The sequence below is a fragment of the Natator depressus genome, chromosome 27 (assembly GCF_965152275.1).
Source record: "Natator depressus isolate rNatDep1 chromosome 27, rNatDep2.hap1, whole genome shotgun sequence".
In the NCBI taxonomy this organism is placed as follows: Eukaryota; Metazoa; Chordata; order Testudines; family Cheloniidae; genus Natator; species Natator depressus.
The window spans coordinates 13884441-13912234 of record NC_134260.1 but is presented as its reverse complement, the minus strand read 5'-3'; the positions used below and the strand labels follow the sequence as shown (position 1 = coordinate 13912234).

General features: G+C 41.4%; 1 protein-coding gene across 2 annotated transcripts in view; it reads left to right on the top strand.

The window, feature by feature from the left end:
- The window catches only part of LOC141978632 (keratin, type I cytoskeletal 19-like), a 53848-nt gene extending 49121 nt beyond the window's left edge, over positions 1-4727 (top strand). Inside the window, exons 6-9 of one of the 2 annotated variants that reach the window (XM_074940888.1) lie at positions 1676-1896; positions 2379-2381; positions 3188-3216; positions 4624-4727. In XM_074940888.1, the coding sequence (XP_074796989.1) occupies positions 1676-1896; positions 2379-2381; positions 3188-3216; positions 4624-4727 (357 nt within the window). The remainder of the gene's footprint in view (positions 1-1675; positions 1897-2378; positions 2382-3187; positions 3217-4623) is intronic. The other variant, XM_074940887.1, reaches the window with a different exon arrangement.
- Positions 4728-27794: the final 23067 nt, after the last annotated feature.

The following is a 27794-nucleotide window of genomic DNA, read 5'->3' as shown; positions in this document are numbered from 1 at the left end:
AAGTCAGTAATCTAAGGTTAGAAAAATTCTATGTGCCATTGTATAAATGTATACATGTACAATGTACATTTATACATTGTATAAATGTATGTATATGTACATTGTATATGTGCCATTTGCCTCCCTTTTTTAAACTAATCAAAAATTATCCTTTGTGATTTGTTAACACCTCAGATATAATCTTTCCATTTAGAAAATTACATCATAAAATGCACATTTGGTGTCAACCTATTGTTTTCCTTTTCATTTTAGACCATTGTAAAAACAAAGAGAGGAATTCTCATAATTGAGCTGAAAATATAACCTTAACATTTCACCTTTCTAAAAAAAGAATTCTGGATATGTCAATGTTATGTTTATAACTTTTGCAGAGGTTAAGAAAAAAATAAATGACCTGTGAAGATCATATTAAAAAGTTATATCCAGAAAGAGGAAATATTTCTAAGATTTAACTTGAGATTTATTTATGTTTACTTAGTCCTTGTGGACACCAATTTCAGATTGATTATGATAGTTAATGTCTGAGAAGGGCCTGACTGATCCCAGTATGAATGCAGTTTTATGCCAGTGTAATTCTGTTTAAAACAGGAGCTACATTGTTGTAAAAGTGAAGCAACACGGTGGTGAATCAGGCCAGAAAAGTGCTAAGTATTATTATTACATTACTGCTGTTGATAAATTGTATAATCAATTGTTTGACCACACTGATTCATTATGAAATATACTCTAGACACCAAATAACCAATGTCAGTCAGGTTTATTAATATGGTACAGGGAAAAGGTTCTATATGATACCAGGCTACAAAGAGCCGTCCTGTGTAGCAATGTCACATTATTCGTACATAGATGGTGTGCTCTCCGTGCTACACTTTTCAGCTGGTATTATTTATAGGATGATTTTACAAGTTACACATCTCTTTACACATCACTAAAAATCTAATCCATCAGTTTGTCTCAGTTCTCTAACTTCCTTATTTTTTTGGGGGGGGGGCGGGGGGGAATACTATCATTCCAGGTACTGGTCAATGAAGGTACTTCCCTAGCATGTACTAAGACATGGAACAAATTGTACCTTGATTTTGCAAGTTTCCTTTCTGTTTGTGCCAACTGCCTACCTAATCAAATGCAAAGAGTTATGGTATACTTAGAATACGGTAACAGGATTATTGTATAGGCCAGTTTAATGTGTATCACTGTTACAATATTTGTGCTTAATGTTATTATTGCTTAATGCATAGATAGATAAATACATATGCTAGCCAGCATATATTAGTCAACAATGCAAAAATTAATTTTTGTACCTTTTTGTGAGGATTGTGCATAATTATGGAGATTGTCAGAGTGCAAGTCAGGTGGGATCAAAAGGCCATTCCAAGATTTCCTTAAAGACCGACTCAGTTACCCTTTGAGCATGGAGAACAGAGATGGGATGATTTAGGCTCCACTCCCGCAATTATGCACATGCAACACTTTATTCATGTGAGTAATCCTACTGATTTCAATGGAATTACTTACATGAGTAGTCATGCATGTAACTTAAATGTTTGAAGGACTAGAGCCTTAAGTTTGGAAGCTCTTCTGGTTAGGGACCATGCCGTCTGGTATTTTTGTACAGGATACACTGTAGCCACCTCATAAATAATTATACTAGTATTGTTATTTTCTGCTCTTCCAGAAATATGCCCTCGAAGGTACCTTGGCCGAGACCCAGGCTCACTACACATTTCAGCTCCAGAATATACAACAATTCATCTCCAACTGCGAGGAAGAGCTGAGTCAACTCCGCCAAGATATCAAGTGCCAGAACAATCAGTATAAGATCCTCCTTGGGATCAAAACCCGCCTGGAAAAGGAGATTTCCACTTATCGTCAGCTCCTGGAGAGAAATGTTGATGGGTAAGACAAAGCTAGCCTAATTTGGGTAGAGGAGAGGGGAGTCCTTATGTTTATGTAATTTATTTATTTGTTTACTCAGTACTTGTGGGCACCATGAAGATGGTAGTAAACATTGGTATTTTTATGTGTATGGACCATAATAAAATCCACATGAGACACTTACTGCACAGTGAAACTTGCATCAATATTATTTTGATTAACTAAATTTATTTAACAAATATCTGCATGTATTGCTCTTGTGTCTAGTAATTGGGATACTTTAATTATAATAATATTTTGTATTTGTATAGTAACTTCCATCCCAGACTCTGAGTACTTTAGAAATATATAAAAAAATAAATTCACAATATCCATGTAAGGTAAATACATTTAATTAACTCGATTTTATAGGTAAGGCAACCAAGGCGCAGACAAGAGAAATGCATTACACAAAGCTAGAATCCACCCTGTAGTAACTGAAGCATCTCAAAGTCTTGTAACAGAATGTGCTGCGTACTGTCTAACACCCAGGCTAGATTCTTCAGGGCTGTGATAATTTAGTTATTTTGTTAAATATTCTCACACACACACACACACAAAATGTAACTAAAACAAAATTGTTACTATGTTCTTACACTGTGTATGATTCAGTTGGACTCAGAAAAATGCATAGTCTTTTTTTTTATTTTCAGCTCTATTTGTTGTCTAAAAAGAAGAATGGAGATATGTTTGGATAATCATCCAAATTCACAGTTGCCTCCATAGCGCATCTCTGAAGTTTTGCCCCTCACTAATGAATTATCTATTCTATCCATTCTTTGACTTCTATGAATCTCTGCATTCAGAAACCTCTTAGCTCACAGTTCTTTGTTCTGTCAATTAAAATACACAACTTGCTTCAAACACAGGAAACCTGGCCATTAACAAACCAGATGGAGGAAGGTTATTAGTAGTAATTTACAGCTCTGCTGCTGAACCTCCCAGAGAGCACTCTCCCTCCAAATATTGAACTCCTTATTAGAAACCACAATGGGCCCAACACTAACCATTTATAGGACACGATGAAAGATGTTGCTTTTGAGGAAAAGTAACAGTAAAAAACAAAGGGGGGCATTCAAAGTAAAAGTGGCTGGACCTAAGAGTAATGAAGAGCAAAATCCCTCATGGTAAAAAATGTATGTGGTCAGTTTTTGTTTTTGCCCTTTAGATATTGGTATGATGGTCACATTAGAAATACCATTGGTGGATATATGAATGGATACTTGAACTGAGAACATTCATTTATTTTACCTTCATTATATTACCTTTACAGAACAAAAAACTTTGAATCAAGCACTAAAGGTAAAAACTCCTTATTTTGTTTTCTATAGTAAATACCAATCACATTTGCTTTCAGTGAAATTTATTCCTGTGTGGAGGGTCTATGCAAAGCTTATGCACCACTTAAGTCCCGCTTAAGCCACATTTTGATATGGTTTAACTGGTGCATATATGTCTCATGCAGGGGTGAATTTCAGTCAGTTTGTCTACACTGCAAGAGAAGGTGTGATTAGAGCGCAGGTAGGCATACCTGTACTACCTTTAATCTAACTACTCCAGCTAAAAGTAACAGCGAAGCTAGATGTGGGCTAGGAATATGAACACATACAAGTGCACCCAATCCACTTGGGTAAGAGCTTGCAATGAAACCAGTCCTGCTGCAGCGTCACTGATATTTTTAGCTGTTCTAGCTAGATTAAAGTTAGCATGGGTATGTCTACCTGAGCTGCAATCACACCTTTTTATTGCAGCACAGACATATCCTCAGTGTATGCTGCTGTGTCCACCAGCTTGTAGCCATTTCTTGGTACAGACTTCGCCAGTTACTGAAATACTTCATCCACAGCTGAAACTCTAGCTCAGGCCTTCATGGTCCATAACAGGAACAGCAGCTCCACAAGGCAAGCTAAAAAGTAGCAACCCCTTTGGTTTTAGCCAGTAAGTTCTGGGCTGTTTGTGCCAGGTGCAAGTCAATGCTGTCTCCATATCTATAGACAACATTTTCTTTTTCACATTTCTTTTAGACACATTAAGACGCTTTGGCTAGAGATGTGGGCAAGTATCTCTATTTATGTGATAACCTAAAGGTGAACTATCATCACTCCATTCTGCGTATGGGAAAAAATCTGCCTTTGTGAATTGGTGCCTAAATACTCAATATGCAAGCACCGAGTGGTTGTGTTTGTTTTGCATAAAAGGTGCATACTAATTTTTGCAAGAGCAAATAGCTGTGTCCACAAAGTGACAGTGAAAAACCTGAAGCTACGGCTGACTATTTAGTCCTAGCAGGGTCAGAAACCAGCATTAGAGACTGGAAATCAGTTTGTACCATGCTTCAATACCAATTTAAAAACATAGAGCATAAGAATCTTGCCATGTCAAGCCAAAGGTGAAACATACAGAACTTTTGAATAGCCGCTCAAACAGAAAAATTTCACCATTCACATCACATACCAGAAACCTATTTATGAACTATACTACCCCAGAAAATCTCTTCATGGCTAGGCCAGGTCAGGGCCAACGAACATATAGGATTAAATTGTCAGCTGGTATAAATCAGAATAGCTCCAATTACTTCAAGAGAACTATGACAATTTACCATATCTGTGGATCTGGCCCATAAACTATGTACAAAAGCAAATTTTCCCCTGCTTAGTTTCTTTTCAGTACTCCTCTTGCCTAATAAATCTCTTATTTACTTCCATTCAGAATATGCTGGAACGACCAGTCGAAAGATCAAAACAATCACACAGGACAGCGTGAATGGGCAGGTGGTGTCCTCCACCATAAATGAAATTGACCAGCAGATGTGAAGCAAGGGGCATACTAGGCCCTGGCTCTACCAATGGCCTAATATGTGGCCTTGGTGCAAATCTTTCATGCTCTGTGCTTCAGTTTCTCCTTGTGGAAAATCAGCATAATACTGACCTTCTTTGTAAAGCACTTTGAGATCCACAGATGAAAAGTGTTATATAAGAGCTAGATGGGTTTTTTGTGTTTTTTTTTAAAGAAAAATTCTTTTATCCACCAAGACATGGAAGAAAAGCTAGATAATGAAAATGACTTGGGAATGTTGGTACTGAATGTGGTATACATTTCTCACCAGCGCCAGGAATCTGCTGACCTTCTATAATTGACATATTGTTTTCCAAACTGACTAACTTAATGTGAATTTAATAATTTTCCACCTTCTCTGTCAGTCTCAATTACGTTTTATCTTTTACAATAAACCTCATGACCTGTAATAAACTCTATTCAAATACTTTCACTGGTAGTTGTTTTTTTATATTAAAAAATTAGAGGGAGGCAGATCCAAGAGGCCTGAAAACCTTGTGTGTCTTGGGCAAGCGTGAGGCTGGATGGTAACATCATCATCAATCATCAAAATAATCAAAGAAAAGGGTTCACACTGTGCACAAAATCCTACACTTGCCATGTACAGTAACTCCTCGCTTAACGTTGTAGTTATGTTCCTGAAAAATGCGACTAAGTAAAACAATGTTAAGTGAATCCAATTTCCCCATAAAAATTAATGTAAATAGGGCGGGTTAGGTTCCAGGGAAATTTTTTTCAGACAAAAAAGTGTGTGTGTGTGTATATATATGTATATATACATATATATACATATATACACACACACACACAGTACACGTTTTAAACAAAATTTAATACTGTACACAGCTATGAGGATTGTGAAGCTTGGATGAGGTGGTGAAGTCAGAGGGTGGGATATTTCCCAGGGAATGCCTTACTGCTAAATGATTAACTTGCTTTTGGCTGAGACCTCAAGGTTTAACACGTTGTTAATGTAGCCTCACACTCTATAAGGCAGCATGAATGGAGGGAGGGGAGACAGCATGGGAGACAGAGACACACACCCTGTGTGTGGGAGAGAGAGAGGGAGAGAGAGATGCGCATTGACCCCTTTAGTACGCTGACCCCACTCTTAAGTACATTGTCTTATTAAGTCGATCAGGAAGTTGAGACAGCAGCTGCTGCCCCAAGCTCTCTGTCTCTCTCCGTCTGTGTCCCCACCCTGCTCTATATGGAGAAGGGGTAAGCGGGGTGCAAGAGCAGGGGGACATGCTGACATTAGCCCCTCCCCTCCACCCCCCCGCACAGCAAGCAGGAGGCTCCTGGGAGCAGCTCCAAGGCAGAGGACAGGAGCAGCACATGGCAGTGGGGGGAGGGAAAGCTGAACTTCGAGCAATTGATAGCCTGCTGGGCAGCTGCTGCACAGGGAACTTAGCGGAGTGGGGAGCTGATGGGGGGGCTCCGGTCCACCCTGGTTCCAAGCCCCCACCAGCTAGATCCAACGGGCTGCTCTTCCTGCCAGCAGTGGACAAAGCAGGTGGCTGCCAAACGATGTCATAAGGGAGCATTGCACAACTTTAAACGAGCATGTTCCCTAATTGACCAGAAACGAAACTACGTTAACTGGGATGACTTTAAGTGAGGAGTTACTGTATATAAACAAGGTCAATTAGGCATTTCCTGTGTACAACTTTTTAAATGTCAGATTTTAAATAGATTACTTTTAGCATTATTTTAAAGTATATTTTAATGAAATGCCCATTCTGGAAATAGAAAGGCAGTACTTGTGGCACCTTAGAGATAACAACTTTATTTGAGCATAAGCCTTCGTGAACTACAGCTCACTTCATCGGATGCATGCAGTGGAAAATACAGTGGGGAGATTTATATACACAGAGAACATGAAACAATGGGTGTTACCCTACACACTGTAACAAGAATGATCAGGTAACGTGAGCTATTACCAGCAGGAGTGCGGGGGGAAAAAACCTTTCGGAGTGGTAAACAAGGTGGGCCATTTCTAGCAGTTGACAAGAACGTGTGAGGAACAGTAGGGGGGGAATAAACAAGGGGAAATAGTTTTACTTTGTGTAATGACACATCCACTCCCACTCTCTTTATTCAAGCCTAAGTTAATGGTGTCCAGTTTGCAAATTAATTCCAATTCAGCAGTCTCTCGTTGGAGTCTGTTTTTGAAGATTTTTTGTCAAAGAATTGCCACTTCTAGGTCTGTAATCGAGTGACCAAAGAGACTGAAGTGTTCTCCGACTGGTTTTTGAATGTTATAATTCTTGACGTCTGATTTGTGTCCATTTATTCTTTTACGCAGAGACTGTCCAGTTTGGCCAGTGTACATGGCAGGGGGCATTACTGGCACATGATGACATATATCACATTGGTAGATGTGCAGGTGAATGAGCCTCTGATAGCGTGGCTGATGTGATTAGGCCCTATGATGGTGTCCCCTGAATAGATATGTGGACACAGTTGGCAATGGGCTTTGTTGCAAGGATAGGTTCCTGGGTTAGTGGTTTTGTTGTGTGGTGTGTGGTTGCTGGTGAGTATTTGCTTCAGGTTGGGGGGCTGTCCGTAAGCAAGGACTGGCCTGTCTCCCAAGATCTGTGAGACTGATGGGTCGTCCTTCAGGATAGGTTGTAGATCCTTGATGATGCGCTGGAGAGGTTTTAGTTGGGGGCTGAAGGTGATGGCTAGTGGCGTTCTGTTATTTTTTTTGTTGGGCCTGTCCTGTAGTAGGTAACTTCTGGGTACTCTTCTGGCTCTGTCCATCTGTTTCTTCACTTCAGCAGGTGGGTATTGTAGTTGTAAGAATGCTTGATAGAGAGCTTGTAGGTGTTTGTCTTTGTCTGAGGGGTTGGAGCAAATGCGGTTGTATCGTAGAGCTTGGCTGTAGACGATGGATCGTGTGGTGTGGTCTGGGTGAAAGCTGGAGGCATGTAGGTAGGCATAGCGGTCAGTAGGTTTCCAGTATAGGGTGGTGTTTATGTGACCATCGCTTCTTAGGACCGCAGTGTCCAGGAAGTGGATCTCTTGTGTAGACTGGTCCAGGCTGAGGTTGATGGTGGGATGGAAATTGTTGAAATCATGGTGGAATTCCTCAAGGGCTTCTTTTCCATGGGTCCAGATGATGAAGATGTCATCAATGTAGCACAAGTAGAGTAGGGGCATTAGGGGACGAGAGCTGAGGAAGCGTTGTTCTAAGTCAGCCATAAAAATGTTGGCATACTGTGGGGCCATGCGGGTACCCATAGCAGTGCCGCCGATTTGAAGGTATACATTGTCCCCAAATGTGAAATAGTTATGGGTGAGGACAAAGTCACAAAGTTCACCCACCAGGTTTGCCGTGACATTATCGGGGATACTGTTCCTGATGGCCTGTAGTCCATCTTTGTGTGGAATGTTGGTGTAGAGGGCTTCTACATCCACAGTGGCTAGGATGGTGTTTTCAGGAAGTTCACCAATGGATTGTAGTTTCCTCAGGAAGTCAGTGGTGTCTCGAAGATAGTTGGGAGTGCTGGTGGCGTAGGGCCTGAGGAGGGAGTCTACATAGCCAGACAATCCTGCTCTCAAAGTGCCAAGGCCTGAGATGATGGGGTGTCTAGGATTTCCAGGTTTATGGATCTTGGGTAGCAGATAGAATACCCCTGGTCGGGGTTCTAGGGGTGTGTCTGTGTGGATTTGTTCTTGTGCTTTTTCAGGGACTTTCTTGAGCAGATGGTGTAGTTTCTTTTGGTAACCCTCAGTGGGATCAGAGGGTAATGGCTTGTAGAAAGTGGTTTTGGAGAGCTGCTTAGCAGCCTCTTGTTCATATTCCGATGACAACAGCACCTCCTTTGTCAGCCTTTTTGATTATGATGTCAGAGTTGTTTCTGAGGCTGTGGATGGCATTGTGTTCTGCACGGTGAAGTCCAACTGTAGAGAAATCTGCCTATAAAACCCTCCTTCCATCAGTCAATATAATTAAATCCCTCTTTTTCATCTATAGTTCAGGCAGTTTGTCCAGATACCTCCTTCAGCCTCCATCTTTGAATTCCCAAGTTTTCTCTGTAATCTGATTAATCCAACTGTAGCAGGGTAGTCACCCCGCTCCGGCGCTGAAGGGGTTAAAGCAGCCCTGGAGAGGGCTGTGGCTGCAGGAAGAGGAGTGAGAACAGCTGTGGGAAGCTGAGTGAGTAGCTGACCACAGCTGTGGCCAGCTCAATCAGGGCCCAGCTGGCCCTTATAAGAGGGCTGTGGGCCAGCAGCAAAGGAGTCTTTGCCTTACTCTAGCCCTGGAGTAAGAAGGCTGCCTGCCTGAGAGTGAGGTACCTTGTGCAGTGCAGTGCAGTGCAGTGCAGTGCAGTGCAGTGCAGTGCAGTGCAGTGCTGGGAAAGGGCAAAGGGAGCTGGGGTGCTCCAGCCTGGTAAATCCCCAGGCTGCAGGCCTTGGTAAAGGCCCAGAAAGGTACTGGGGCTGCAAAGGGGCAGCCTGGGAATAGGCAGAGGCAGTTGGTCCTAACCCCTTGCCAATGATTAGTGGCCATTACACTGCAGTCTGCCCCAGGGAAAGGGGGCTGGATGATGACTGGCAATAGCCACTGAGGCAAGGTGGGTTTAGAGGGTTGGGGGTTCCCCTGGGAGGGGAGACCCAGAGCGAGGGGGTACTGCTGGGGCAGAACCCCATGGTAAAGGACACCGGGGTCTGGTAGGGACATGGGGGGCCAAGGGAAGTGGGACACCGGCCTGCAGAGGGTGCTCTGGAGAGCTAATTCCCAGGATGATCAGCGGGAGATGCTGCACCGGTGAGTCTCGATCTTGCTACACCAACCCATCACTTGACTGTTTGCCTTCCTAACAGAAGCTCATATCCCATGTTGTTGACTGCTGTATAAGAACATAGTCAGATAAATAGGTGTCTATTGAGGTATCAAAGAATAGAACCAAGGTCAATCTGATTATTTTAGGAGTTCATGAACAAGTGAGCTGAACTGGTGAAAAAATTTTAATTTGAAATTCATTAAAATGAAAAATGGCTTTTTTAATCAAAACAGAAATTTACATGGGACATGTTTGATTTCAATAAAAATTTGTGGAGGTCATAAAAAAAATTTCAACTGAGAACTGAACATTTTGGGTGTTTGGTTGCCAAAAACTGAAACATTTTCAGTTTTGAGGTTTTCAACATTTATGATTTTTGTTCAGGGGGAAAAAGAGAAATTTCAATGAAAACAAAAAATTCATTCTCATAAAAAATGTTGCAGGAAAAAATTAATTCTCAACAAACTCTGGTAACAAGGAGAGACTGATTTTCAGATACAATGAACAATCTGAATTGCAGTAGAAGCCAATAGCAGTTCTGGACGCTCAGCTTGTCTGAAATTCAGGCCAACAATCTCTGTGGTCAAGGCCTGCGGTTCCTCCCTATATTTCACATCAGCACATTCACCAAATCAGGAGAAAATCCTGACTATGATGGGACAAATGACAGTGAAGTATAATAAATAGAGACTCTGGCAAACAGAATCAACACAAGTGGATATTCAGCCAGGGAGGACTGGAAAATGAAGCAACGGAAGAGAGACAGCATGGAGGAGCATGAGCAACTGCATGTGATTTGTACTCCCCAGCAAACATGCACACAAGACAAAATAGTTCTGGTCTGACCAGTCTTATGTCAATGGGAGAAAATGACATTGTGTTCCTTCATATCTGCTCATCCTTAGCTTTAATGGGTTTGCACATATATTCTGTTGCTTAGTCTGCACTGAAACAAGGATCACAAAAGAGGGTGAAAGTCTCAAAGACTCAGGAAAAATGTACTTCTAAAATGCACAAAATCCAACCCCATGACCTAACCCTTTCTTACTGGCATGTTAGGACAAGTTAGTGATCACCCACCCCTGGTTGCAGAAAGAAGATTCCCAAGGGCCTTGAATGAATTACTTAATGTTTTGTCTAAATTGGGTAAGACTGGTAATACTGGATTGGTGGCTCTAGGCTAATTGAAGTTGTATTCCTTAGTGCTCAGCAGCTCCAACCAGCCAGACCTGTTACTTAAAGCACCTGGGCTGGAATGTACCTGGCTGACTGTAAACAAAAATTTTGGATTCTTTTAAACTACCTTTCCACTCCCCCAATCCTATGGTCTGCTCTAAATGATACTGGCTGGACTGGTCCCATAGGTACCCTCCCAATCTTTATGTCCAGGATGGGTGAGTAGGTGGCTATGCCAGCTCTGTGCTATCAAAGGATTCCCTTGCACTGGGGGAATACTTAGATACCTGCCTGAGGTGGCTTTAAGCACCCCTTGCACCACTGGAATCTCCAACAAGAGCCAAGGAATCACAAGCTTTAGACTACGAAACTTGTAGACATATATTAAAAAAAAAATCTAAATAGTGATTTTCATCCATATCTCTCAAGCTGAGACAAACAGAGGAACAACAAAATATCTTCATTTTACAGATGGGTAAAGTGAGGCACAGAGAGGTGAAATGACTTGTCCAATGCCATATAATAGGCCAGTGGCAGAGCTAGGAATGGAACCCAGATCTCTTGCTGCTACTTAAGGGTCCCATCCAATGGCTCATATTAGCACTCACAGAAAAGATTAGGTCTCACAGATACATTACTATTGACTATGCATTATTTCTGACTATATGACAAATAGAACAGGAGTGTAACCATTTAATACAAAGCTACAGTTCTATTGGCTAAACCTGGTGGTATCACAAAGCACAAGAGCAGAGCTCAAATTACCAATATCCCAATGCATTTGTTTTGTTTTTTGATCTAAGATTAGAATAATTTTATGTGACTGTATGTATATATGCTTATTTCTAAAACTTCTAACTAACATTTCTTATCAACATTTTAATATTCAGCACTACATGATTTCAGAGTAATACTAATATGGATGATTGTTTCAAATAGTCCATAACAGAAACCATAAATATTTTTTTTTCCACAGGATGTATTTCACTGACAAATGTTTGTTTGATTTTGAAAAGATTATAATCAAAGTGAAACACAGATACTATAAAAAGAAAAGGAGTACTTGTGGCACCTTAGACTAACCAATTTATTTGAGCATAAGCTTTTGTGAGCTGTAGCTTATGCTCAAATAAATGGGTTAGTCTCTAAGGTGCCACAAGTCCTCCTGTTCTTTTTGCGAATACAGACTAACACGGCTGCTACTCTGAAACAGGTACTATATTAACTGGAACATAATTACTGATATGTTCATATATGATGTGTGTTATGTTTTGTGTTTTCTTTTAACTGTGAAATGATAGCATTCATGATTCTAAGGAATGACTGGAGGGAAAACGGCTCAATAAAGATAATGGATTTCAAGACGGCAGACTTTACCAAACTCAGGGAGTTGGTAGGTAAGATCCCATGAGAAGCAAGTCTAAGGGGAAAAAACAGTTGGCAGTTTTTCAAAGAGATGTTGTTTAAGGGCACATGAGCAAACTATCCCACTGCCTAGGAAAGAGAGGAAGTATGGCAAGTGACCACCCTAGTTTACCCAGGAGATCTTCAGTCATCTGAAACTTAAAAAAAAAAAGAGCACTACAAAAAGCAGAAACTAGGTCAAATTACAAAGGATGAACATAAACACAAGCATGTAGGGACAAAATTAAAAAGGCCAAGACACAAAATGAGATTAAACTAGCTAGAGACAAAGGGTAACAAGAAAACCTTCTACAAATACATTAGATGCAAGAGGAAGATCAAGGATAGGGTAGGCCTATAACTCAATGAGGGAAAGACAATAACAGAAAATGTAGAAATGGCAAATGTGTTAACTGACTTCTTTGTTTCAGTTTCCACCAAAAAGTTCAGTAGCAATTAGATGTCTAACATAGTGAACGCCAGCGAAAATGAGGTAGGATCTGAGACCAAAATAGAGAAAGAACAAGTTAAAAATTACTTAGACAAATTAGATGTCTTCAAGTCGCCAGGCCTGATGAAATACATCCTAGAAGCTGACTAAGGAGATATCTGAGCCATTAGCAATTATCGTGGAAAAACTCATGGAAGACAGGAAAGATTCCAGAGGACTGAAAGAGGGCAAATATAGTGCCAATGTATAAAATGGGGGGGAAAAGGACCACCCGGTGAATTACAGACCAGTCAGTTTAACATCAGTCACTTTTCCCATGGAAAGTATGGGAAATATGAAAGTGGAACTACTTGTGTGAGTAAAGATACAAGGAAAGTAGTGAAAACAACTAGGCAAAAAAGGCCTGATTTTCATAGGTACTGACTAAAGAAAAGCATCATATCTGCTCTTGAGATGGGTTTATTTAATGTTCTCTTACTAGAAAGTAATTCTGATAGTGTAATCTATCTGAGATGGAGAATGGCAATTTCAACCACCTGCAGAACATAATGGGGGATTTTCAAAAGCTAGCATCCATCAAACTTAATTCCTCTTAAATCCCCGAGAGGCTTTTGAAAATATTCCTATCAAGTCCTTCTGTAATATGGAAGGCAAATTGGCAAAGATAAGGATTAGAATGCACAAGGAACTTCAGTGCACTGGATGATGCTGTATCTCAAGAGCCACCTGGAAAATGGAAATCACTACTGACTTTAGCTGCTGGAGGCAGAGAAGAGCAAACAGGAAAATAGAATCACTTCGACTTTGAAACTGAAGATTCAAGATAGACCAGAACTTCCTGTAAATAAAATTCTTCATGATTAGCTCAGACTTCCTCCCACCCAGGATAGCCCAAATTCAGTTAATAGAGACATGAGACCTTTATAACATTAGGAAATAGGAACCATTATTATAATAGAATTGGAACACTGAAACTCAGTGATGTCCACACCCTCAATCTACAAAAGTCCCTGAAGGTTTGTTGGGAGATGCCCATTCCTGTGGATGAATCATTTGGAAAAGGGAAGGATCTATCAACAGGAAAACAAGGAGAGGAACAAAAATGGGAGGCCTATACACCCCTAGCACAGCTAAGAACCTGTACTTTCTGAATTATACAGCAGAATCGTTTAAATTATTGGCTTCATTTGTAAACTTGGTTTAGTGGTATCCAAAATAATTTAGGATCTGACTTGTTGTTCACTGCTTCCTCACATTTTTTTCCTCAGTGTAAAATTTAGCAATTTTTTAAAAAGTTTATTGCTAAATTGACATGATCTACGTACACAAGCTATGCTTCTCTCTCATGGCTGCTGATCTCAACTAGTTGTTTGTAAAATGCCACATCAGATGCCAGTGTTGATTTATAATTGAGGTCAAAGGCATATAAGCAGTAAAAACAATTAAAGTAAAAGCAGTTCCAACAATTGTCTGGACTTTGTGGGTAATTTATCTGAATTTTCTACTGAAGATACAGTATATTAGGTAAATGCCACATCACATAGGATACATTTCATTTATGTTCATGGATGACTTGTATGATCAATGCACCATTTTGTAAATATTTGTTTTCATTTAGCTTTTTACCATTCTCATGATATTAGACTTGCCAGATTAGATTAGACAAGAATCAGAAGAGGTCCCTGACCTGGACTGGAATGCTCTGAGCTATGACTAGGGAGCAAGAGATGCAAATAAAATTCAGTTTACAGAACTATCTAGTTTTCCTATGAAAGTTTTCTATTTGGATGGGAGAACATTAGGAAGCAAGCTAAAGCTTTCGACAAAAGAGACACAGTAATGGTACTACTTTCTTGATAGGTTATATAGGAGATAAATATTCTTCAATGCTATTGAAGATAGAGTACCAAAGTGGGCCTCAAATCTGTTTCCTGCTTGATGGGAGCAACAGAAAGAAAGCCCTTCTGACCACATTTCTGGAGGAAAGGGAGCAATTTTAATCAGTGAAATTTCATCTTGACGTCCCCATTGCTTGTAGCAGAGAAGCCATCTTCTCAGGCCAATGTTGCACCAGCCCTGGTGAAATTTTGAGAAGCATGAAGGTTGCTCTCAACTCCACCTGCTCAAAGGATTGTCCACCAGGTGATTATAGCCAGAGCACAGCACACTGTGGCTATACTACTAATATACCTTCTATTCGCCCCTTACATGGCCCCATAGGTAGGAAGGGAAGGAGGTGCAGATGTCAGCTATAGTGGAGCTACATCTACTGAGGACTCCCTTTTGCACTGCTTGAGTGGCACAAAGGGTGTGGGGCTGGGGGTCCAGAGAGCATCTGGACCATAAACTGACCAGTGTCTAGAAACAAAATATTTCTCACTCCATCTCTGAAAATGTTACTGAAGTGAGTAACTAGTTTCTGGAAGTCTGCATGGCCTAAGAGAAGAACATCACAGACTTCCTGAAGGTTTTAAAATACAAGTTTTTGGGGGTAGCACAAGAAAGCGTAAGACACAATGACATTTTATTTGAGGGGGAGGAATGTCACCCACATTTGCCCAATGGTTAAGAGCATAAGAATGGCCATACGGGGTCAGACCAAAGGTCCATCCACCCAGTATCCTGTCTGCTGACAGTGGCCAATGCCAGGTGCCCCAGAGGGAATGAACCTAACAGGTAATGATCAAGTGATCTCTCTCCTGCCATCCATCTCCACCCTCTGACAAACAGGCTAGGAACACCATTCCTTACCCTTCCTGGCTAATAGCCATTAATGGACTTAACTAGATAAATTCATGGAGGTTCTCTTTTAAACCCTGTTATAGGCCTGGCCTAGCCTTCACAACCTCCTCAGGCAAGGAGTTCCACAGGTTCCACAGGACTGTGCTATTTGTTTTAAACCTGCTGCCCATTAATTTCATTTGGTGGCCCCTAGTTCTTATATTATGGGAACAAGTAAATAACTTTTCTTTATTCACTTTCTCCACACCACTCATGATTTTATATACCACTATCATATCCCCCCTTAGTCTCCTCTTTTCCAAGATGAAAAGAGCTAGTCTCTTTAATCTCTCCTCATACGAGACCCATTCCAAACCCCTAATCATTTTAGTTGCCCTTCTCTTAACCTTTTCTAATGCCAGTATATCTTTTTTTGAGATGAGACCACAACTGTACACAGTATTCAAGATGTGGGCATACCATGGATTTGTATAAGGGCAATAAGATATTCTCCATCTTATTCTCTATCCTTTTTTTAATGATTCCTAACATCCTGTTCACTTTTTTGACTGCTGCTGCATACTGTGTGGACGTCTTCAGAGAACTATCCATGATGATTAGTTGTAGCTAATGTCTATATAGTCAGTGTCCAGACCTTATTTCTCCATTTCACAGTAAGCAGAAATATTTAGAACAATCTCAGAGATGCATGATCTTTAGTCCCACAAGCTGCACAGTGCAATACTGGGGTGAGTCTGCTGCTCTGTTGGAGGTGCCCTTAAATAAGGTATTAACAAGGTCTCTTCTTTTGATCTGTACAGGTTTTGCTATCTGGGAGTTAAAGGCTATGATGGCACTTATCACAAAGAGTAAGAAATGACTAATCCAGTGGTAAACATTCACTTTCTCAGAAATTCATCTTCTAATGTGCACAGTGATACGTAAGCAATTGCAGACTACATAATAGCTGTTCCTGCTGCTTATAAAATCATTGCAATATATTTGTACTTTAACTCAACACTTTTTATGTAATGTTTGAGATTATGAAGGTAAATCCTCACAGCACTTTAAACATTTAGATGCAAGAGTCCTTAATCCTTTTGTCTACTGGATAGTGTGAACAGATGTTTTAAGGTGTAAAAAATAGGAGATATATATAAAAGACTACTGTGACAAAGTACATTTGCTTCAACTGGAAGCAGCTGCTTTGTTAGCCATGCTCACGTCCCAGCATGGGTTTCTTTCTGTAAAATAACCTCCTAATTACACTACAAGTGGCTGATTTAAGAAGGCATGTGGAGGCCTCTAGTGATGGATGAATGAATGAAAATATATATATATATATGTGGGTTAGAGTGATTTGGACAAGTCCCCAAAGTGTTTTGATACCCATACCTCATGTGGCATGCAGAAACCAATGAAAAGAAACGAAAAGAAACAACAAAAAACTAATTAAAATGTTTGTGAACCTCCTTCATTCCAAGGGTCCTTTCCCTTTAGCTTCATAGTCTTTTACAGAGAAAAACCACTGCTTGACATTCTTTTAGATGGTATTAAAAATGGTATTTACTGTCCTTTTTTGGAAGACAAAGAGAAAAGGTTAATTAAGATGGCCTAAGCTGTTATTGTTGTCACTGAAGTCCGATCCTGTCTCAAAAGAGCAGCAAAGGTAGAAGAGGCAGCCTCTTCTGTCTGTGGTGCAGACTTTCACTTGCAGCACTGCATTTGGTGATTTCAACCACAAATATTTCCTCCCATTTCTAGAATCTTTCAGCTCATTATTATGCCATCCCATGACTTTACCAGGGGCTCTGAAGACCTCTCTCACAGTTCTTTTAACTTAAACGTTCAATTTATACAGATCTTTGTCTCTAACTTCTGCTTACTTTTACAAACAAGCAATTTTATGCAACTGATTTGGACTTTTATCTTGGATAATTTACAGTACAGAACTCTGAACACATCCAGTCTATATGTTCAGAAGAAGAGCTGCCCCTATAAACTACATCGATTATTGCTTCCTGCAGTTGTCACAGAGCAGGGGACTTGCTTTGTTCTTAATTTACTTCAGTATACTGTACTTCTTGGTCACACCTGGCATGAGTAGTAATCATTCTGAGCATTAGATAGAGACACGGGCATTTTGAGGATGCAGTATTTGGAGTAATGTAGGATATGGGAAATAATTTGCTTACAGGGTGGAGAAGTGTCCAAAGTTCTCTTCTCACAGTAAAAATATTTAATTTAAAGCAGATGAAAATTATATAACTTGGTGAAGATTAGAACTGATCATTATCTTTGTATTACATCCTAGCTTGCTATACAATGTATAGGAAATTGCTACAGAGCTGGTATTGTTACATATCTCAACTGCCTCACTCCATGCCACATCAGTGTATGAAGTGTCATTATTATTGTAAGAATAATTTTTTAGGGTTTCAGGTGACTCGGCACCATGGTATGTCAGATATAGTGTTACAGCAAAGAGCAGATAAAGAAGGATAAAACATAGCACAATAAAATAGCCATTTTCTTGTTGCATGTCAGCTACACTCCATATGTGACATATTAATCGATATGAAACACATAGTGCTGCATTCCCAATTCAGAGGAAAAACAAATAGTCACCATGTTTGCTGTTTCTGCTCAAAGGGTTCCCTATCCATATTTGTGATTTGGTCTTAACTACACTATAAATAGCCTCTTATTTCCCCTGAAGCTTTGTCCTGCACCATTTCTCATTGTGCAAGAACCACCTTAGCATATATTTAGAGAGAAAAAAACCTTCTCCCACGCTGAGATTTAGAAAAGTGGAAGGGGAACTGCCAAGAGATATGTTGCAATATTGAACAAGGAACCCCTTCTCCCCTGAATGCATATTTACATAGGGAGTCTATTCAAGACTGCATCAGTGAAGTTCTGCAGTATACAAAAGTCCAACCTAAGAACTGGACTGAGATCAGCAACTCATTTCACACAGGCCACTACAGGCAGCAGAGAGCCATGACTTTTGTACACTATCAACCTGGGCAACTATCAATGGCTGAGATGAAAGGTTCGATACCCCATTATCAATTCCGGACGTCAGCCAGTTTTTGTTTTCTCTCTTTACAATAAAAGAGAAGCCTACTTTACACACACAGATTTGCAAGAATACAGGACTGAGGAGAGGTGTGGCCCCTTTCTTGAACTTCAGCAGGTCGGTTAGTAAATAGATGAGTAATACTAATGGCATGCACGTATTAGCACACTCCTGCATGAGTCATCCTCATTGCCTCCTAAAATATATTTAACTTCAGTCACACAGGTGAAACTTCTTCAGGAAATTAAATAATCTCTGAATGTTTCTGTGAACACCTTATTTCACTAGACACAAACCACTCAGCCCGTGCAGCTCCTTTCCCTGAAAGTAGTTGTTGTATATGAATCTGTAGCCTGTTTTAACAGAATATTCAGGAATGAAACTTACTGGGAGGGAAGGAAGGTAACAGCCAGTGGGTGGGAGAGAAAGAGACGGAAGACATGTAGCATATTAACACCCACAAAAGGTTTAATTGTAACCTTTCAGAAGTTGCTAGGAAACAATGTTCCACCTTCAGGATCACCAATCACCCAATGAGAGTTATTCTGATGAAGTAATACATCTAACTTGAATTTTCATTGATTGGTTGATTTATCCTCAATCCCTTTTGGTGGTTGAACTGTAGTTCGCCAGCTTCTGCAGTTAAATTTCTCCTAATAAACACTATCATTAATGTTTCCATTTGCCTTTAGACTCAGAAATAACTTACTACAAATGCACCAGGATGAGAGAGAAATGGTCAGGGGAGAAAGAAGAGAATAGTGGGAAAGAAAAGAGGAGTAGTAAAGAGAAAGAAATGAAGTGGGCAGAGATAGGAAGAGAAAGGCAATTAATAAAGGAGAGTGCATGTTTTAATTGCAGGAGGTAGGACTGCTGTTTTTATGGCCCTAAGCCTCAGCTGCTGTGACGCTACTTTGAGCTGCTAGCTCCTAATCTAAAGCCAACATATCTGGCCATGGAAGGATCCCCCAGTTAAGGGGCGGGGGGCGGTGTCCTTTGGTGGTGCAAACCCTAGCCTGATAGAAATCTATGACAAAACTCCAACTGATTTCAGTGGAGCCAGGATTTCACCGCTGGTATAGCACCCCATCATGGCTGCCGATATCGGGACTGTAGCAGAAGAAAAGGGGCATAACCAGAACTTTCCTACACTCCAGTGATCTCCAGCTGACAGCGGGCAGCCTTCAGATCTTTCATCAGGGGAGTAACTGCTAATTTCTATAGTTGTGAGAATCAGGCTCCCCTATTTTTATAATTTCAATAAAGATAAACTGAACCAAAATAAGGATAAAAAGTATCAATATTACTTAAATATAATTCTCCAGTTTTTTCATATCATCTTAAAGTACTGTTAGGCTGTAAGGTGTTAATGACTGCCGTCAGTCACAACCTGGTTCAAGGTGATGGGTGTACTAAGTCCCCTTCATTCAGGCTAAATGGAAGGAGCAATTAAATGCCCCTTTGTATAGTGTAGTGGGTTCCACTTGGGGGCCAGCAGGCCTACTGCACAGACCATGGCTAGGTAGCCCTTCCACCAATTTGTAGCAGGGTCCATTCAGAGGCCTGCAGGCAGGCCATGGCTTGACAGTCTTTCCACCCCCCCAAAGTCCTGGGATAGGCTTCCCTGATGGTCAGTGGGCTAGCAGCAGGGGTGAAAGTAAAATGTAGATCTTACCGGTACAGGGCTGCTGTGCCCACCTCCCTGCCCCCCCCCAGCCAGTCCACCTGTTCTCCCTAGCCCGCGCCACCTGGGGCTCCAATGGTGATTTAAAGGGCCCGGGGCTCTGGCTGGCGCTGCTGCGGTAGCAGTGGCCGGAGCCCCAGGCCCTTTAAATCGTGGCCCCAGGGCAGCTACTTCTTTTGGCCCCCCCAATGTCAGCGGCTTGGGGGTCCAAAAGGGGCAGTGATATTAAAGCGCTGCTATGCTTTAACATCGCTGCCCCTTTTGTGCCCCCCCATTGGCGGCCCTGCTGGTAGGGGCCTGGCAGGGCCGCCAACTGGGGGTGCAAAAGGGGCAGCGATGTTAAAGCTCTGCCGCGGCAGCACTTTAAGCAGAGTTCTTAAAGCGCTGCCCTGGCAGCCCTTTAAAGTCAGCAGTACGGGCCAGTATTGGTACTGCTGACTTTAAAGGGTTGCCGGGGCAGCGCTTTAAGTATTGGTACTTTTACCGGTACACCATACCGGCCCATACCCCCTTACTTTCACCCCTAGCTAGCAGTCAAGCTGTGGGTCCATCACTCCCCTGACAGGAAGGGCAGGAGGGAAGAAAGTAGGGGGACCCAGGCTCTTCCTCTCTACTGGGTCCCAGCCCAGGGCCCAAGGGAGAGAGGCACAGAAACCTCTTCCTCGTGCACCTGATCAGCCTTCCCTGGGCTGCTCCCTACCTCCCCACTCTCTTTTCAGTTTGGGGCATAGTGACAGCCCCCACCTCCACCCTAGCAGGGAATTCCTAATCAATTTCAGCAGCTCAGTTGGTCAAATAAGTATTCCCCAGTTCTCTTCCCAAAGTTCAGCAGGAAGTGACAGGGGAAGGGTCAAGGCCTACCCTCCGAGCTGGGCTGTTACCAACAGTGAGAGACCCCTCTCCTGTGAATCACTGTCCCCAGAAGGGCAAACTGGCTTTCTCCCTTCAGGCAGGCTTTCCTTCACTCTCCCCTTTTCTAGACTGTCAGAATCCCCTTTTGACTTTGAGTAGATCCTCCAACTGGAGCATGCTCTGCAGCTGCTGATGGGCAGGGCCTTCTTGGTCTAGTGCTGCTCTTTCACTTCCTTAGCCCTGGTCTACAATGGGGGTTGGGGGGGGGGGAAATCGACCTAAGATACACAACTTCAGCTACGAGAATAGCGTAGCTGAAGTCGACGTATCTTAGGTTGACTTCCCGCGCTGTGAGGACACGAGGTGTCGACTGTTGCCGCTCCCCCATCAACTCCGCTTCTGCCTCTCGCCACAGTGGAAAACAGGAGTCAACGGCAGAACGATCAGGGATCGGTTTTATTGCATCTACACTAGACGCAATAAATCGATCCCCAATAGATCGATCACTACCCGCTGATCTGGTGGGTAGTGTAGACGTACCCTTAGTCTCTGCGTGGGGTCTGTAAACCCCATCACATGTAGTAAGAGATGAAACAATAGAAGCCAAAGCCCAAGGCCTTGAAAACACAGCAAGGCCTGAGCAGAAGCTAAGCCATGTGGGCCAAGGGTTTCCCTGGGGTCAGACTGTAAATGCGGGGGCTGGAAGACTGATTGGTTGCAGCTGTGTGTGTGAGTGTGAGGGCTTGTTTACATGAACATTTAGTTTGAAGCAAGCTGAGGTGTAAATCTACCCTGTAGTAGCCTGCCGTGAACTAAGTGTCTGTGTGGACCCTGCTGCTGGGCACTAACAGTTCCCTAGTGTGCTTTGAACTACTCTCGTTTCAAAGCAAGAGAAGCAGTGGAGAACACGGTCTTGAAAGGAAGCAGAGAAAGAGTTCTTTAGGGCACAGGACTCGCTGGAAAGGCAGGCTGGGAAATTGTGAACAAGGAAACTATCTCCTGTTGATTATAACTGTGTTCATGGAAACAGGACTTTATGAACATTCTCTGCAAATAAATAAAATTGCAACCAAAAAAATTCCAGACTCATATAATCAGTTTCTCCTCCTAATGGAAACAACATGGCAAGGTTCCACATATTGGCTAACCACTCTGGCCAAAAAGAAGCTACAGTATCTTTTCAGAATTTGTCATTTAGTGGTAAAATTGGCTGAGGTTGGCTTTTAGAAAGAAAACAGCAACAATCTTGGGGAGGGTTGGGGTTAATCACACCATTTAGTTTAAAGCCTGTTGTGCTGATGAAAGATCTTCAACAAAATGTGGAATAGGGAAATACACAATCTTAAGTAATTTTCAATCAATAGATGATTATGATACTTTGCTTTTATCATCACCATCTAAGAGAAACTTCATTCACAGCAATGCAAACGTGAAAATGGTATAAGAACTTTCCAGGCTTCTGCAACTAACATTAATTAATTTCTCTCTCCGAGACAATCAACATCTGCTGAGTTTCTGACTAGAGAAATTTAGTTCCAGTGTTGTATCACAGGGAGCTCCGTAAACTGGTTTTGCAAAGGCCCAGTCAGTGCTGCCAAATCAATAACATCTTGGATAAATAGTTTGGCCAATCCACTTCACCACCTTTTGTGGGTCATCAGGAAAATAGCTCACACAGCTACTTAAGCCCATTACTTCTTATCCTGTCCTCAGTGGATAAGGGGAACAATTTATCACCATTATTGAAAATTTGCATAATCAATTGTTTGACCACATTTTGCTTATTAACTATACTTAAGAGACCAATTAACCAATGTCCGGTTTAGTGCTATAAGCCAATAACAATATAGTACAGGGAAAAGGTTCTATACAATACCAGCTTCCAGGAAACTGTCTTGCCCAGCTTTATTACGTTCACCGTATGCAGAAGGTGTGCTCCCACACGTATCCATTGCAGCTGGTAGTATTTATAGGATGATTTTACAAGTTACACATCTCTTTACAGGTCACTAAAATTCAAACCATCAGTTTGTCACAGTTCCTTAACTTATTGTTCTGTTACTTTCCTTATCTTTGTTTCGGATACGACCATTCCAGGTACTGGTCTGTGAAGGCAACTTCCAGGTTTGTATGAGGGTAGATCAATCATATATCCTGTCATCTTCTTTTGCGATATTCCAGTATTGGCTTGTGATAATAGCCTCTTGCTGTGGTAAAATACTCATATGTCCTGATCCTGACAGCTTTCCTATCTACTGAAATCAAAGCTTATTTCTGCTAATGCAAGGTGCTGTGGAATATTTAGCGTAAGTGAACAGGATGATAGTAAAGGTATAGGCCAATTTAGGCTATATAACTGCTACAATGTGCTTGATGCTATTTGTGCTTCACGCCTGCTAATATGCATACGGTACGGATAATACATATTATTGACATATATAAATATATGCTAGCCAGCATATACTGCTGAACTCTTCTTTATAACAACCTTTTATGTACTTGAAGACTGTCATCATATCCCATTCAGTCTTCTGTTCTCTAAACTGAACAAACCCAATTTTTTCAGCCTTTCCTCAGGGATCATGTTTTCTAGACTTTTAATCATTTTAGTTGCTCTCCTCTGGATTTTCTCAAAGCTTGGTGCCCAGAACTAGACACAGTACTCTAGTTGAGGCCTCATTAGTGTTGAGTAGAATGGAAGAATTACTTCTAGTATCTTGCTTTCAACACTCCCACTAATAAAACCTGCTGCAGGAGTTCAACCTGAGTTGTAATGTAAGAAGCAAAATAAGGTTACTATGTTGTGCTCTATGACCTTGCAGGACTGGAATAAGAGTTGATGCCCTAAGAAAGATTTTATGTTGGGATCTGTAGAAAAGTTATCTTTCTTGAACACACTGAGAACATTATACTACAGAGACTTGACTTTTTTGGTTGGACACTCCCACTCAAATAAAACCCTCCTGAAGGAACTCAGTTCTGTGTTTCACTTGTTTAACATGGTACTTAAACTCTGAACTTTGCACCAGCTATTAGAACAAGTGTTTGTTGACTTATTTTTGGGGGAGGAGCGGTGGGAAGTGTCTATTAAAGCAATAATCATTTCATCCAGCTATTTATTTTAAACCTGTCTGGTCTGAGATGGAGGATTGATCTTGAAGTAGCAGACTTCTTCTGTGAGACAGAGACATCCAAAGATCCTACACTACGTTAATCCTCAGAGCCATAGCCTCTTCAGCCCGCAAAGATGAAAAGTATCTCTGCCACTCTCTCCTTCCCATCTTTTGCACTGTCCTGAGGAGAAGTGGAAAAGATGGAAAGACATATACTAGAGACTTTGCCCAACTTGGCAAAAGGCCATTCACAATCTCACATCCCAGGTCCCAACACACAGAAGGGCTGCAGGTCACTTGTTTTTTTGTTTGTTTGGTTTTTTTTTTTTTTTACTCTTTCCAGATGCAAAGAGGTCAATCATTAGACCACCAAATAAATTCTCAATGAGTAAAGGTATTTCTGGATGTAGGAACTACTCTGCTAATCCAACTTTTGCGATACAAACATAAGAATGGCCCTACTGGGTCAGACCAAAGGTCCATCTAGCCCAGTATCCTGTCTTCCGACAGTGGCCAGTGCCAGGTGCCCCAGAAGGAAAGAACAGAACAGGTAATCATCACGTGATCCATCCCCTGTCACTCATTCCCAGCTTCTGGCAAACAGAGGCTTGGGACACCATTCCTGCCCATCCTGGCTAATAGCCATTGATGGACCTATCCTCCATGAATTTATCTAGTTCTTTTTTGAACCCTGTTATGGTCTTGGCCTTCACAACATCCTCTGGCAAGGAGTTCCACAGGTTGACTGTGCGTTGTGTGAAGAAATATTTCCTTTTATTTGTTTTAAACCTGCTGCATATTAATTTCATTTGGTGACCCCTAGTTCTTGTGTTATGAGAAGTAGTAAACAACACTTCCTTATCTACTTTCTCTACACCAGTCATGATTTTATAGACTTCAATCACATCTTCCCTTAGCCATCTCTTTTCCAAGCTGAAAAGTCCCAGTCTTATTAATCTCTCCTCATATGCAAGCCGTTCCATAACCCTAATCATTTTTGTTGCCCTTTTCTGAACCTTTTCCGATTCCAATGTATCTTTTCTGAGATGGGGCGACCACATCTGCACACAGTATTCAAGATGTGGGCATACCAAGGATTTATATAGAGGCAACATGATATTTTCTGTCCTATTATCTATCCCTTTCTTAATTTTTCCCAGCTTTCTGTTCGTGTTTTTGACTGCCACTGCACGTTGAGTGGATGTTTTCAGAGAAGTATCCACAATGATTCCAAGATCTCTTTCTTGAGTAGTAACAGCTAATTTAGACCCCATCATTTTATATGTATAGTTGGGATTATGCTTTCCGACGTGTATTACTTTGCATTTATAACATTAAATTTCATCTGCCATTTTGTTGCCCAGTCACCCAGTTTAAGAGATCCTTTTGTAGCTCTTTGCAGTCTGCCTGGGTCTTAACTATCTTTAGTAATTTTGTATCATCTGCAAATTTTGCCACCTCACTGTTTATCCTTGGTGTTCATTTCCTCCTTGGTAGGGAGAGCACATGGAGACAGAAAATTTTGCTCTGACCAGGACAGGAAAATTTCTCACTAGGGTAGGTCTGATTGTGTTCTTCCTAAAACCCCTATCAGACACATTGACTGTCACAACCCTAACAACTCTGTTATCCATGGAAGGAGCAGTGCTCTGGCACTTCAATGAATCATTGTGTCCAGATGGTGGATGCTGTACTCTGTTAGTGGAACAACTGCATGAGGAGAGACTCTGAAGGACCCACATCAGAATATCTTATAGCCCAGTGGTTAGGGCTCTCTCCTGAGAGGTGTGGGAGACCTCTCTTCAAATCTGTTCTTCTCTCAGGCAGAGGGGGAAATTAATCCTGGGTCTCCCATAACACAGGTAAATGTTTAGGGCACATCTCTTCCCTCAGCATCTCCAATTGGCTAGCTTTGGTGACTCCCTGCTTAGTGTGCAGGCTTTTGTGGATAACATTCTGAGATACCAATCTCTCCCTATTCATTGTACAGGGAGCCTTGGCACCGTGGATCACAGTACCGTTCCAGTGATTTTCTAAGTGCCTAAGTCTCTTTGTGGATCTGGGCCTGTGTAACTTGCAAAGTTAGTTATTGCTATAAATATGCAGGAACACTTGATGCATTCTGTTTCACTAACCAAGCAAACCTAAGAACCAGCCTTCATTTTTAAGATCTTTTTTACAGTCTTATTCTTGCTTCTCTATACAGGATCATAGTCCTATAATTTGCAGATTCACCACACTGCTACCTAGTTTTATAGTCTATGCATGGTATTTGCTCTTTGAATACAGGGAACATCTAGCCGTAGATTGATCTGGATAGAGGATGTGTATGGATGTTTATGGATTTCCAGGCTGAGAATTTGGCCTATGAAAGCTGATCTTAAAAATATGCTGACATCATCAGTGATGTTTTTAGTTTAACACAGAAGTTACAAACTTGAATGCTGGCTTTTGCTCAATGTTGAATAGAGAGGGAAAATGCAGTGTTTGACAAATGAGTAATTACAAAAAAAATAAAATTAAAGAGCAAGAAAGATACCTTTAATTTGGATATTACAAGCCACTGCCAGACAATCAGGTAGTGGAATAATTAGCCAAGTTAAGTTATTATGACTCAAACACCTGCTGCACTCAAAATAAAGTCTTGTAAGTATGAACTCTATTATAGTAGCTTCTCCACTCCTCTCAGATTTAATGTTTTTAATAAACAGATAAAGACCTATGGCAGGTTTCCATAGTTACTGCCTAAGAGATTTGGTTAGTGTACCTTGACTTCAACTCATAAATATTCTTCAGTCATTTACAGATACCAGTCACACGCACAGAGGGCTGAAGTCCGAAGACAATTCACATTGACGAGGGCAGGGCATCCTTGTATAAAAAGTTAACATGAGATAATATTTTAAAGGTTGTTCATATTGGTTTGGAAAACTTTCATACTTTGAAAATTGCAGTTTATATAATGATCAAAAAGTATGAGGGAAGTGCAGATTCTCAAAATTTACTTAAAATGTTTAAATTTAGGGCCAATCTGCATTGCACGAAACTGGAAAGAAGCCATCAGAGAGCTACCTATTACTTCCTGATTCTCTGCCTGGCCCCAGGTGCAGGTTAGAGTAACCTAGGAACTGCCAGAGCACAACAGTCCATTAAGGACAGTCTGCCAGCTAAACATAGCTAGAGCACAGGGCACTCTGGCCACACCTCCTCCCTCTTGTTCACCATCTAATATCTGTCCTCTACTATGAAATTGACTGATTATTACTTGAGCTTTAGACGTCCCCAGGTCACCTCCTCCCCACCCAGGGAAATAAAGAGTGGAGCAGGTGCATCCATCCCTCATTTCATTCACCAATTGTGATAAAGTCTCGAGCCTGTATTGGTGGGTCATAGAATCATAGAATATCAGAGTTGGAAGGGACCTCTGGAGGTCATCTAGTCCAACCCCCTGCTCAAAGCAGGACCAATCCCCAATTAAATCATCCCAGCCAGGGCTTGGTCAAGCCTGACCTTAAAAACTTCCAAGGAAGGGGATTCCACCACCTCCCTAGGTAACGCATTCCAGTGTTTCACCACCCTCCTGGTGAAAAAGTTTTTCCTAATATACAACCTAAATCTCCCCCACTGCAACTTGAGACCATTACTCCTTGTCCTGTCATCTGCTATCACTGAGAATAGTCTAGATCCATCCTCTTTGGAGCCACCTTTCAGGTAGTTAAAAGCAGCTATCAAATCCCCCCTCATTCTTCTCTTCCGTAGACTAAACAAT